The sequence below is a fragment of the Neopelma chrysocephalum genome, unplaced genomic scaffold, assembly GCF_003984885.1.
Source record: "Neopelma chrysocephalum unplaced genomic scaffold, ASM398488v2 Primary Assembly neopelma1_100, whole genome shotgun sequence".
Taxonomy (NCBI): Eukaryota; Metazoa; Chordata; class Aves; order Passeriformes; family Pipridae; genus Neopelma; species Neopelma chrysocephalum.
In genome coordinates, this window is record NW_020897763.1 from 1,660,550 (window position 1) to 1,673,568 (window position 13,019).

Below are 13,019 nucleotides of genomic sequence, written 5' to 3' on the forward strand. Positions count from 1 at the left end.
TGCCAGTGCTCATTAACCCGAATGCAACGACTGCTGAGTCTCCTGGTCTATCTGGAGACACTTCCACCGCCCTCTGGCAAAACAGAGGCTGAGAAAACATCCAGCTCACTGGGATGAAGCTGTGAGCAGGTAGCAGAGGTCACTGGGGTGCTGTTGGACTGGTGGGTGCTGTGACTGGTGCCTCAGACCAGCCTGGGACTGCATTCCCAGTTGTCCATTGGAGAAAATGAGCAAAAAGAACATCCAGCCCCCACTGAGCTGCCTCCAGCTCCTCTCATCAGCCACCAGCTCCCCACAGACCTTTAAGATGCCTGTTTTTGGGAAGGCAGGGGCGATGGAGAGAGGAATTTGTGTTGGATCTAAGGCAGAGAGACCACAGAGCAGTCAACACAGGCTCACGTGTTGCTGGCATTTGATGCCGGGGGTTTGGGCAGGAAGAATGTCCCCAAAGCTGCCTGAAAACTGGAATATGAGACAGAAAAACTAAATACACTGACAGGCACAGCATGCAAACATGATATCCTGCCTGGAATGCACTGGCCAAAGTGTCCCCATCCCTGTGTCTGATGTGGTCAGAAAGGGAAGGGTGAGCACGTGGCCATTTTGGGAGGCTGTAAATGCAATTCGGGACGTGCCTGCAGGTTCCCAGCTCCTGAGCCAGGCCAAAGAAGAGGGAGACATGGAATTTCTGTCACTGCCTTTGGAAACCTGGTCACCAGGAGCCTGTGAGATGGGCTCCTGTGAGATGGGCTCACTGAGAGGCTTTTAGGGAGAAGGTTGGGTTTTGACTCGAAGCGCCATTTCCCTGGAAAGGGAATGATGGCAAAGCACCAAACTGTGCCATATCACTGCTGCTGCTCAAATCCATACTGATGTGCTGCCATGCAACCAGGAGGCTCTGCTCCCAGTCAACAGTTCAGCTCCAGTGCTGTCCATGGAAAACAGCGTGTGTCCAAAGGGAGGCAGGAAGAGGGACTGGCTTTCCAACACAAGCAAGCATCTGGGCTCACTCTCCTCAGGGGCTTCTCTTTAAAAGCAGCTTTGAATTGATACATTTTCACTCTTTTTATTTTATTTTATTTTATTTTTTTGTATAAAGAAATTCTCCCTGGCTTTGATACAAAGGAGCAGCTTGCTCTGCTCGCTGCTGGTTTGTTTACAGAGCCATGTGGGTGATGAGGAGGGGAGAGAGGAGCAGTGCTGGGGGGGGACCAGAGCCTGGAGCCCAAACACGGCAGAGCCAGGCACAGCCCCCGCCTTCCAGCAGCCTGTGGCCCCTGTCAGAATTAAGAGTTATAGCTGCAAAAACACATAGGGTTGGCTCTCGCCTGCCACAGCATGTAAACAAGTGTTCTGGAGGAATCCAGGCTGCGAGGCTGAAGCTGTGAAATGCTTTGGAGCTTTCTCCTTACAGAAGGGGGTGGGGGGGCTGGTTGTTTTGCAGGCTCCCAGGCACAGAAGTTTGGCCTCTTAACAGCAGAGTTAACCAAAACTAGCAAAACAGAGGCTAAGATCTGTTATCAAAACCAACCAAGCCCACAAACCCTTTGCAACGCAGCACAGGATGAGGATTAAAATCCTCCTTAGAGAGACTTCAACAAACACTCCTACAATAGCATTGCTTTCAAATACTTTCAGGAGACTGATATTAAGTCTGAACATCAAAGATGTGACTGGTTGAGAGCTGGATTTGTCTGTAGTTTCTATCACAGGCAAATTTTAGAAAGGCAGCAAAAATATTTGACAGTGGCTTCAGTAGCTCAGATCCTTTTTGCTGCGGGATGGATGAAATGGTTAAGTGAAGGTATCTTCTAGCTGTGCTTTCTTGGTTTCCCTGCCTCCCCGTTGGCACATACATCCACATTCTCTGTTCCTCTCCCATCTGCTTCCACTTCCCAAATTTCTAACATTTCACTCTTAAAATTTTGCCTTCATGTATATGAATGAAAAAGAAAAATATCGCTGTAAACCATAAAGGCTCAGGAGCTGGGATGAATTTTGATCTGCACCATAAAACCCCTTGTAAGCGTTGCTGCAGCCTCCAGCTCCAGCAGGTTGTGGTGTTGGTGCTGAGCATCACTCACAACGGGACTGTTTCTCCATCAGGGTCTTAGCTGTGACTCTCAGGTGCAGAATTTAGGCAGTCAGGGCTGGTGTTGTCCTTCCATCTTGGTGCAATCACTGAAGGATGCAGATGGGGTGGGGGTACCACCCCCAAAACCAGCATGATGTGGTTCTTGGTGAACTGGTTGACTTGTTTCATGCTCAGCCCTTCAGGAATGTAACTGGAGCTTGGTGGAGCAGCATTTTCAGGGATGTGAGGCCTCTTGCAATCATGAAACCACTTAGTGCTGTTTAGGGAAGCGAGCCTGGGAGGACAGCAGAGGGGGAGTTGTTCCAGTGTTAAATTACTGCACCACACACACAGTATTTGCCTAACCAGCTAGACCTGAATTGCTGTTCAAACACTGCTTTTCTGCCTGACGTTGGCAATCAGGGAGCTAATTACACTGGATTAGGGTTTTTCTCTTAATTACATGAAAAATTTAGCGCGGCTGATGTTCCTGAGGCTGCAGGGGATTAAGGAGGAAGCCATGTGTTTATCTACAGGTCAATTATGGAAGGGAAGGCTCTAATGTGGTGCAGCTTTGTCTCTCCCACTCATGAACCCCAGCCTGGACCTATCTCATGATGCTGGTTTTGGGCCATGGGCACGAGAAGGGATTAGCTGCGCTGGCTGCTGGGGGAACAAAAGCAGGGGCCTGGGGGAAGAGCTGCCTCCGTCCTTCTCATGAGGTGTTTGACAGCTCTGGGGCAGACCTGCTCCACCTCCTCATGCAGAGGAAAGAACTACAAGTAAAACCTTTCAGCACGAAACCAGGCACAGGCTGGTTGGGTCCCACTGGACCAGGGTGTTCAGTCTCTCAGATGTTCTGCTCCAAAAACATCTTCAGCCCCAGTCCTGTATCTGTGGTCCCTTTTCCCCTCCCTCCTCCCACTTTGGGGGTGTCTAATGCTGCTGGTGTGCTTTGCCTGGGTCATTCTGTGTTTTCACCACGGTGCTGTAGCTGCCCTTGTGTTCACATGCCAGTGGCACCTCTGAGGAGGAGCAGTGGCATCAGTGAAGTGACCCCACCTTGGTGATGTGCTACCAAGGACACCGTGTGTGTCGAGCAGCAAAGCCTTGGGCACATCCACTCACCTCTTTTGTGATGCTTTTCACTGTGGATGAGGTGAAAAGGGAAGCCCAGAGCTCTGTGTCCGCTGGTGCCTGGGTGATGCTGCCAGGATGGGGCTGGCACTGCAGCTCATGGCTGCTCTGCAGGGATCAGCTAAAGCTCAGCTTGGAACTGCACAGTTCCCAAGTGTTAAACCCAGCTCCTGAGTGGTGTTTGCCTCAGAGTTACAGATGGCAGATGCCCCTCCCGCCTCAGCTGGATTTGAACTTGAGCTCAGAATTTGCATATTTGAGGACCAGGATGCTGATCCATCCATCCATCAGCTGCCTCTCCTTCCTCCCTGGCCTGATGCAGAGCAGGGTGGTGGGTGCTGTCCCAGCTCTGTGGTGGGTGCCCAGAAGCTGCACCAATGCTCTCAAGACAGGGATGGCCAAGGACAGACGTGTGTGCTGAGCCCAGCAATCTCCCCGCTGCTCTCAAGGCAGTGCTGAGCAGTGTTACATGTGTTGCATATACAGATTATTCAGAGCCAGTTCATCTGCTTATCTGCTGATTAATTCTGAGATGCTGGAAAGGGCATGTGCCGAAGGCTTAGGGAGTTACGGTGCGGAGATGGAAGAGATTTTGCTTTTTATTTTTATTTTTATCCTTGATCTGCCCCAGAATAGCATTTGGGGAAGCAGCTCACGGGGGCGGGAGGAGCGTTCCTCACGCGCTGGGAACGTGAGCTACCTCAAAAGGCTCTGCCGGGGACTGGGAGCTCGGAGCATGAATGAGCAGATAGGAAAGTGTATGGAGAGATTCGGCTTCCACGGATTTATACTTGTATGAATCCTCTCAGGAGGCTTTAATGCTTCCAGCACAGGGCTCTGTACAAGCAGATGCCCTTGAGCAGGGCGCCAGCCCCGGCTGCTCCTCCTGCATTTTCGGTCCTGTCTTCCACAAGGACGAGCCCGCACTTGGTTCAGCTCCCGCGTGCCCAGAGATGGAAAAGCCCCAAAACCCAGAGTGTGTCCCGGGTGGGTGGTTCCCCACCACGGAGCCAAGCTGCCAGGGAAGGGGAGAGCCGGGAGTGCCGGCACAGCCGCGCTCCGGGAGCCATGGGGCAGTGCCAGTTTGGCTGGGGCTCTGCCCGTCCTCACACGACCTCTCTGCAAGGCTGTTGCTGGAGTAAAACTCGGCCTCTGCACGGGCAGCGTGCTCAGGACCCGGCTGCTCAGAGCTTTGTGTGGCTCTGGCCCATCTCTTAACCAGAAAATCCCCGTTCCCTGCCCGCAGCGGCCGTGACCTGGGGGGTGTGATGCTCCCCACAGCCAGAGGAGCAGCAGGCAATGTGGGAGAGCCTTGTTTCCCGGGATTTAAGTTGAGCTGCATGCTCTGTAATTTCCTCACATCCCCTGCCCGGGCAAGGTTAGATCTGATCAGTAACACACGGCTGGTTCTGCGTCGCACCAGCGAAACCGAAAATATGCACAGCCTCCTTGTTCACCTGATCGCTCCTGCCTGACCTAAACCACCAGGCAGGATTTACCCACAAGTTTGTAAACCTCCCCAAAGATAATAAAATGTAAGTTCTTTTATTTCCTTCTGGGTTTTGGCCTCGGGCGGCTCACGGGCTTGGCTCGTGTTCCAGCGCTCCCGGGAGGTGTCGGGCAGGAAATCGGAGTCATTTGAAACATATTACTTACATGATGTTTTTTGAAAAGGAAAGAGAATAATATTTCCTGAGGAACTTTCTGGTTTTCCACCTGATCAGCTGGAAGCTGTGACTTCGGAGAAAGAGGGTTTTTGTGTGGCAATTTTTGACAGTCGTTTAGTTTCTCCCTCCTTGGGGAGAATCACGACTCGCTGCAGCTCGTTTGGAGCAAACTCCACATTAGACAGTCTTGTCTAAGTGGCTTTTTATTCCATTCTACATGGCTACTCAAGGTCAACAACCCAAACTAAGCAAGACCAATCCCTTCAGCTGTGAAATGCACTGCTGGAGGAGGATGTTCAGAGGGAGACAGCTTGACACCGAGCTGTGGAGGATTATTCAGCTGGAAGGGCACAGGTGAGGTGTGGATAGATAACACAGATACAGTGCTATTTTGGGGACTCTGGGAAGAGCTGTAAATGGTGTGTGACAACCAGATACCCAGTACCTCCCTCGCCCTAAATAATACCAGCTCTGTGCTTCCTCTCATCTTTTCTGTCCATCTCTGATGACTCAGGCTTTGCTCTCAGCCCTGTTCACCTTCACTTTGGCTGTTGCTCACTCCCCAAAATGCTACTCCCACCTCCCTCCATCACTAATTGTGCCCTGCAGGCAGCAGACAGTGAGCTGTTCCTCTTCTGTCCTCACTTACGAGTCCCTCTGGGTGCCTGCCAACACTGAGCCCAGCTTTGGGCCAGGGCAAAGGGGAGAGAAAGGGCAAAGAGTGGAAAAAAGCAGGGAATGACCCAGGATTTGTAGCACCCAGAGGGGTGAAGGGCAGCCTGGAATCAGCCTGTTCTCTGCACACCCACAGCTCCCGTGGCACCCAACTAACCCTGCTAAAGACTGCTGGTGCTGTGTAGAAGAGGATGCTTTAGGAATAAAAAAAACCCCTCTGCCTGTTCCTGGAGCTGTCCCACTCTTCTCTCGCCTGTGCTTTCATTTACTCCCCAGCTGTAAGGGAAGGAGCTGGATTGAAGCTGCACAAAGCAGGAGGAGCAGGGGTGAGTCGAGGGAGGAATGGCAGAGGCTGGAGGAGCAGCTTGCAGAGGGGTCAGTGGGATCCAGCACCACCTCCCTCGTTTCTCTGGGAGGCCAAACTCCGTCCCTTTGATGGTTGCCTTGCTCAGTGCCACAATGCAAAGCCTGCAAGCAGAGAAGGGCTGTTAACAATGATTCCCATTTCCCAGAGAAGCACCGAGCCACCTCTTTAAAAATAACACAGGAATGTAAAGGGAAGAAGGGGCTTATTGCTGAACAAAAGGAGAAGGAAGTCACTGCACGTTGTGGCTCTTCATTAGGGGACAGATTAGAAGTGAGCAGGTTTTGTACCAGCTGTAGATGTGCCCCGAGCTCTCCTCCTTCCAAGGAGTAAATCCACAGATGCTCCAAGTGTTTCCACCTTTAATGGGTTGTGCTTTGATGCTGGTGGAAGGTGCAAGGCTGACGGCCCTGAACCCCCAGCAATTGTCTCCCTGCAACAAGTGCTCCAAAAAAAGGGGGCCCTGCTCCTTCTCAGCATTCCCTGCCAGGCAGCCTGATCCCTGGAGTCCCCAGAGTTAATAGTCTCTACCTCCTGCTTTTGAACTGAGCCCTCTTCTGCACTGGCTTTCCTCAAGAGTGTAGAAGACAATCTTTTGGGCGCTTCACTCAGTCTTTTTTTTCTTTTCCCCCTCTCACTGCTGGTTTTAGCTGAACTAGGGCTGGTCTGGGCCATGCAAGTGGTTGGGTTCCAGCCTGGCTTTGCACTGGGGTGTACAGAGCCTTCCCCACCACTCCTTTCCATTAAGAGGGAAGCTCTTTCCCATTGCTGGGCCTCAAGGAAAAGACAATGCTGCTGATTTAAAGCACCATCCAAAGCAATACGACCTCACCAGCCAGCCTACCCAAATTTGATTCTAATGAATCCATCCCCGGAAGAATACTACTTAATTAATTAGCAGCTCATTTGCATGAGGTGGCATGTTATTAAAGTTCTGCTGCTGCAAGTAGGGCTGTGACAAGGTGTGAGCTGACAGCTTTTCAAATAAAAAGTCTTTTAAAGGAATGATCTTCCGAACTGGCAGCTTTGTTCTAAACGAGCCTCTCATGCAGTAATAAATTAAAGACATGGGGGCTGCTGATTAGGCTCTGCATGGGGCCTCTGTACCATCCTCCCTACTTCATCGTGGAGGATCAGCTCTGCAGAAGGGTGGAGGGGAGAAGAAGGATGGAAGAAGGAAGTAAAGGCTTGGAGAGAGAGAGAGAGAGAGAACAGCCTCAGTGGCAATCTTCTCCTAAGGTCTGGTACCTGTTAGGATGTCTGAGCTGCTGCTTCAACCCAGCAATTGGATTCTTTCACCCCCCAAAAGCCTTCAGAGAGGCAGCAAGGGATTCCTCTCCCAAGCTCCTCTTTCTGCCTGGGAATGGGAAGGACTGTGTTTGTGGAAGCTCTTCTCCCTCTGGGAGATCCAAGTGCCCAACCTCCCCCGTGCACCCCAAAGGGGCACCTGGAACCTTGCTATGGCAACTGGTTTCCATTAGCCAGGGGCCAGTGGGGCTGCTGACGCAGGTCATGGAGTCAGAGAATGGCTTGGATTGGAAGGGACCTTAAAGCCCATCTCATTCCACCCCCTGCCATGGGCAGGGACACCTTCCACTAGCCCAGGTTGCTCCAAGCCCCATCCAACCTGGCCTTGGACGCTTCCAGGAGTGAGGCAGCCACAGATTATTTGTTACACAGCCTGTTGGGTGTGACTTGAGCTTTAGCACAGAAGGAATGGTGGGATTTAATTTGTTTTGTGTTTTAAAGCTTCTCTGGTCTTCTCTGTAGGTGGGAACAAACTCTTTGTAACGGTTACATTGGGAGTGTTAAGGTCTTTGTTTTACTCAGAGCAGGTTCTGGGCAGGCTGAAGCCTCTTGTCACACAGGGCAAGGCAGGAAACCTTCCTTGGAGGAACAATTCCCACCTTCAGCACGGGAGATGCTGGAAGTGAGAGTTAATTTGTGTTTGTTTGTTTGCTGCATCCCCGTTTTTGTGCGCAGCAGTGGATGTGGGTGCTGGTGCTGCAGACACAGCCCCTCTCCCTGGGGAGCTGCTGTGAGCCTGGGGGGGTTCCTCTGTGCTCTTCCCCAATTAGCCCAGCAGTTCCTCTGCCTCGTGGCTCCTCTGGGGAGCTGCACATTCCCAGGTTGTGGCTTTGAACATGGAGCTAACATTTCCCAAACAGAAAAAGATGGGAAACACATGTGGGTGTGAAATAGATACACAGAGACATTTCTGACATGAGTATTGAATTCACAGGGAGCTCAGATCTATAAATAATTCGGGTCATGAAGCCTGATCAGAATAAACTCGGGCTGGAGCCCCCCCTGCACTGTGTGGGGCTGCACAGATGCCAACCCACGTTACCTTCCACTGCATGGACTTACCTCCCAGCACCTGCTTCCCCCTGCCCCATCCCCCTTTTGAAGGAATAGCCTCAGGTATCCAGCTGCACAGGCAGGAGGGTCTGCAGATCCTGGGAACGAGGGATTGTGTGAATGGAGGGCACCAGCAATTTAATCTGTCGGGAAAGGCGGGATCCAAGTGAGACAGGGACAGAGGAGGTTCGTGTCCTTGCACCTGGAATTTTCTTTAAGTGTAGGGAGGGGATGGAGGAGGAAAAGCTCCCCAAGGAAGGGGTTTAGGACTCGGAAAACACAAGCAGAGCAGGCGGCCGTGGCTGTGCCTCGGTGCTTTGTGTGCATTGTGCCCAGCACGGGAGGGAGAATTGGCGCTGCACAGCTTGGATGAGGCTTTCCTGGATCTTTGAGGTTCCCCAGGCAGAGGGACAATGACCCCAGCACTTGCAGAGCAGTGTCACCTGTGTGACCCTCGCTGGAGGAAAACCTCCTCAGCCTGTGCCTGAACAGGGCTCCCTGCACCAAGCTCTTCACCAAACCGAATTCCCTCCCCTGGGTTTTGTCAGGGCAACCCCAACAGGGATTAGTGAGTGTATTTAATGTGTAGTTAGACAGCATAATTCAGGAAAGAATGGATTTTCTCCTCCCTCGGAGACCATATAATTTGGTTTTTGAGGAGCTGTTTTGCTCCGAGCCACTGAGCCCAACAGAGTCGTGACTTCCTGGAGTGAACTCATCTATTGAGGCTTCCCTGGGATGTCTTTGGGGTAAAAATAAAGGTGATGCCCACTATGACAGACATATTCTATCCTAATTTGGGAGAAATGCTTAAAGAAATTGTGACAGGAGAGAAAGAGAGACTGGGATATGAGGGAGCCTCCAGGTAGTGGAGTTAATTGGATATGCTGATCTGAATTGAATGTGCATGTAAGGTTTGTCATTAACTTCCTCACAGACACATCTATGATTTAAAGGGAAGATACCTAATGGCATCACTATTTCACTTTAATTTCAAGGGGGAGAATTCCCACATGGAGAGCAGGGAGCCAAGTCACACTCCTGGGGTTCCTGCCTGGTGCGTGCACAGGAAGTTCTTCAGGGCTGGGCTTCTCCTCCCATGGCTGGAGACGTGGTGGGGGATCCTATCAAGGATCCTGCACATCTGTGGGCTGGGTGTGCAATCCTCAGCAAACCCCTTGGCTTCCCTGAGTTTATTAACAGCTGGAAATGGGTCCAATCTGGTTGTTAACAGTCCTCTGAGGGAGCGCTTTACTCCCAAAAGAACCTCACAGAAGGTCTGAAGGGCTGTTGGAAACTTCTGTGTGATGATTTGCAATTTCTATTCTGGCTTCCCCCCTCCTGGAGGTTGCTGTGGGTGTCAGAGGATGTAGGACCATCAGCAGCCAGCATTGGTAGCCCTGTAAAATGATCCTGAGATGTGCATCTCGCCTCCTTTTTTGTCTGGTGTGAACGTAGAACAGCCCAGTTCAAATTAAACTGGATTAGCAAAAGTAAATCCTTTTTGCAAAGATTATTTGGATGAGGCACAGAGGAAATCTGGGCTGGTTTTTGTTTATCTTGTCCTGTCTTTGGGAGCTCTGTCATTGCTGAGTCTCCTGCTTGTGCAAGCTTTCTTTGTGACCAGGTCTAGGTAGGAAAGACTCTACAAAATCACAGACAGAAAGAGGTAGGGAAAGGCTGTTTAAACTAAACTGTGCTCCAGCCTGATTCAGAAACCTGCTGCCAGGAACAGTCTTCCTGCTAAATTTCCAGTCCTGAAGGAGGAAATCCATCCTGGAGCTTTGTGGGAACTGCCCAAGAGCTGAGATGTGCAGGTGTAAATGTCAAAGAAAGTGGCAATTCTGCAAAGATGCACCTTGGCAGCGAAGGCTGCTCCTTGTTTTTGGGTTTTTTCTCAGGCAGTGACGCTCCAGTGCACATTCCCAGAGCAGATACAGTTCTCAAAACATCCATTTTACACAAATGCCATGTCACTGGATAGTATTTCCTCACCCTGAAGGGTTAGAAAGCCTGACATGAAAGGAGCAGTCCTAAGGCTCCGGGGTTGTCTGGGCTTTTCCCTTTGTTGCCATTACAAACAAAAAAAAATCAGCAAGTTCAGCCAGCGTGTTGTGCTCCTGACCCTGGGAATCCAAAGTGCTTTGGGACCCACCAGGCACCTGTGTACGTGGGGAGAAGCTGCAGCTCTTGAGGAGTTAATGGGTGGCCTTGGTGTAGGATCCAGGATGGGGAATCAGTCCCTTCATGCATGGGCTTATTCAGCTGTTTTTCTGACATCGGGCTTTTCATCATGAGTCAGCCTCGTGGAAACACTGGTAATGAAAACAGACAGGTAATTTAATCATGGAAAGTTCCTACAAAGAGATCCAATGTCTTCTAATGGGAGCCTGCTGGGAGAATCTGGAAGGGAATGCAGATATATTTTACCTCTGGCATTGGCTGGGCAAAATACCTAAGGGAAACTTTAGTACAAGAGGTGTGTTGGAGCTTCATGTCATATTAGATCCTTGAATGGCTCCTACACGGGAGCTTCACATCAACATATACGTGACACAATATGGTATTTCAGCTAATCTGGGCAGATAATGCTGAGCTTATGCCTGCAGCCTGCATTGTGGGGGTATTAGAGAGATCAATCTGAGCAGAGCCTTTGAAGGGCTGCAGCTCCCTGAATTCTGCTCCATCACGTGGGGCCTTCCCCTGGCCCGGCGTCCTCCGAGCCAGGGATGATGTTTGGATTTGCAGATTATGTCATTAGGCACTTTTCAAGCCAGGTTTCTAAACATCCATCAGGAGCCATGGAGGGAAGTGCTGTATCTGGCCCAAAAAAGCTTCTCCAATTCATGTCCAAGTGTGGGAGCCTGTGGTTTGTCCTCCTGGTTTCCATTGTCTGTCTGGACATATCTCTGATCCTGGTTTCCATCTCACTGATGTGCAGCTCCCCATAACCCACCTGCTCCCTGTTTCACTGTGCTCCCACCCATTCCAACCTGCTCTGCTTCCCTCTGTCCCTCTCCTAAACCCTTCCCATTCCATTGTGTTGTGAGAGAAGACAGGCAGGTAGATTTAGGGGGATGTAATGAACCAGGACACCACAGCCCAGCCCCGTCCCTCTCCTGCATCGCTGTGCCAGGACCTGGGCTTGGGTTGAGCCCAGGCTTGCAGGGTTGGCACCACGTCGCTGTTCTAGTGATGGGTCAGGAGTTGTTTGGCCCCAGGAGGGCACCCACACGTTAGGCAGAGGAATTATTGCTCTCTCCAAACGTCAACAAGAAGCTTCCTGCTGGGGGGATGATCCCTTTCTTCTTCCGCCGTCGCAGGAATCATCGCTCTTCTCTGACATCATCATTTGTTGTCATGGAAACCAAACCCCGAGGAAGAGATGCAGTGGAGCATCCTGGTGTCGGTGGGTGCCTCTCAGCACGGTGCTGTGGGCAGGGGGCTGGGGGGCACCCAGGGGGTTTAACACCCACCACGGTGTGCGGGGCAGGGGGGCAGCAGGCTCTGCCCTGCCCTCATCCTGGGCTCTGAGATATCTCACCTCAACAGCCTCCATGAGAGACCCCAGGCTGCTCTTCTGCCTGTGGAGGGGCAGGAGGGTGCAGGCAGCACCCAGTACCCCGGGCAGGGCTCCAACTGTGTCCCAGGACACCCGTGCCAGGCACAGCTCCAAGCACTTGTCCAGGCTGGGGGAGCCATCAGTCACGTGGTGCTGCCGCCTCCAGCCCAGAGCCACAATTCCCAGTTGGAATTGCCCTGCACCAGGCTTGTCCAGTGGTATCTCTCTTTATTAGCCCTGTCTGACCTCATTACTAGAAAGGAGCTCAATTTAACGAGCTGCCAGTGCCCTGGGGGAACTCTGAAAAACAGTTGTTTTTTACAAAGGCTGCTGATCCTTCATGTCCAGCACTTCCATTCCCGTTTGGCCATTAATCAGGTGTTCACATGGAAGTGGCTGTGTATCCCTGACAGCCCAGTGTTCCTGCTGTTTATTCCTCAGGTGATGTTGCAGCCCTGTCCCTGTGTCCGTGGTGCAGGCTGGTGGCTCCATGGGTTGCAGCACCCAGCAAAGCACTGCTCTCGTCCTGGTGTGAACCTGCCTCTGGTTCTCAGTATTTCATGAAGATCCTGATTCTCACAGGTGGAATTAAAGCAGGATTTGACCTTCTGCCTTTCTGGGGGATTTTGTTTTTCTGAAAATTCAGGGCTTTTGAGGCAGGTTTGGGCTGGTGGCTTAATCCTGCCAGAGGCTCCCTGTGCCTGACTGTGGGTGTTCAACCAGACCACTCACGTTCCCACCTGATGTTCTTTTATAGCACTAAAAGCTCCGAAGGTAAGGAGAAAAAGAGAGAAATCCAGAAAATAAATGCATTTGTGTACCCAACATGTCTCCACAAGGCAGGGAGCACCAGGGCTCTTTCCAAGAAGAGGATTTATTTGGAGGAGGGTGCAGGGGGAGCATCTCTCCTCTCTGAGCGTGAAGATATCCCTGTATTTCCAGCTGGGGTGGCACATTTCTCAGATAAATCTTCAGATGCTTAACAACCTGCTGTCCTACCTCCTGGGGACACGAACCAGGGGAAAAAAAGACATCCCTCTCTGCTGCTCCATCCTGCCCCTTCGGAAGGTTCACACTCCAGGTTCTCCCTGCCTTTTCCTCCCTGCCACAGCCGGGAACTGAGCAGAAAAACGGGATGCAGCAAGGCAGCCCGGCATGAGGCCGGAGAGCAGATGGCAT

General features: G+C 51.5%; 1 protein-coding gene across 5 annotated transcripts in view; it reads left to right on the forward strand.

Annotated features, from left to right (window-relative positions):
* Positions 1–13,019, forward strand: part of PLXNA2 (plexin A2) — a 173,554-nt gene that overhangs the window by 55,983 nt on the left and 104,552 nt on the right. Inside the window, exon 1 of one of the 5 annotated variants that reach the window (XM_027695026.1) lies at positions 11,643–11,687. The exons of the other annotated variants lie outside the window; for them this stretch is intronic. Within the exon in view, the coding sequence (XP_027550827.1) occupies positions 11,664–11,687 (24 nt within the window). The 5' untranslated portion in view covers positions 11,643–11,663. Of the gene's footprint in view, positions 1–11,642; positions 11,688–13,019 lie in introns of those variants that run through there. 5 annotated transcript variants of the gene reach the window in all.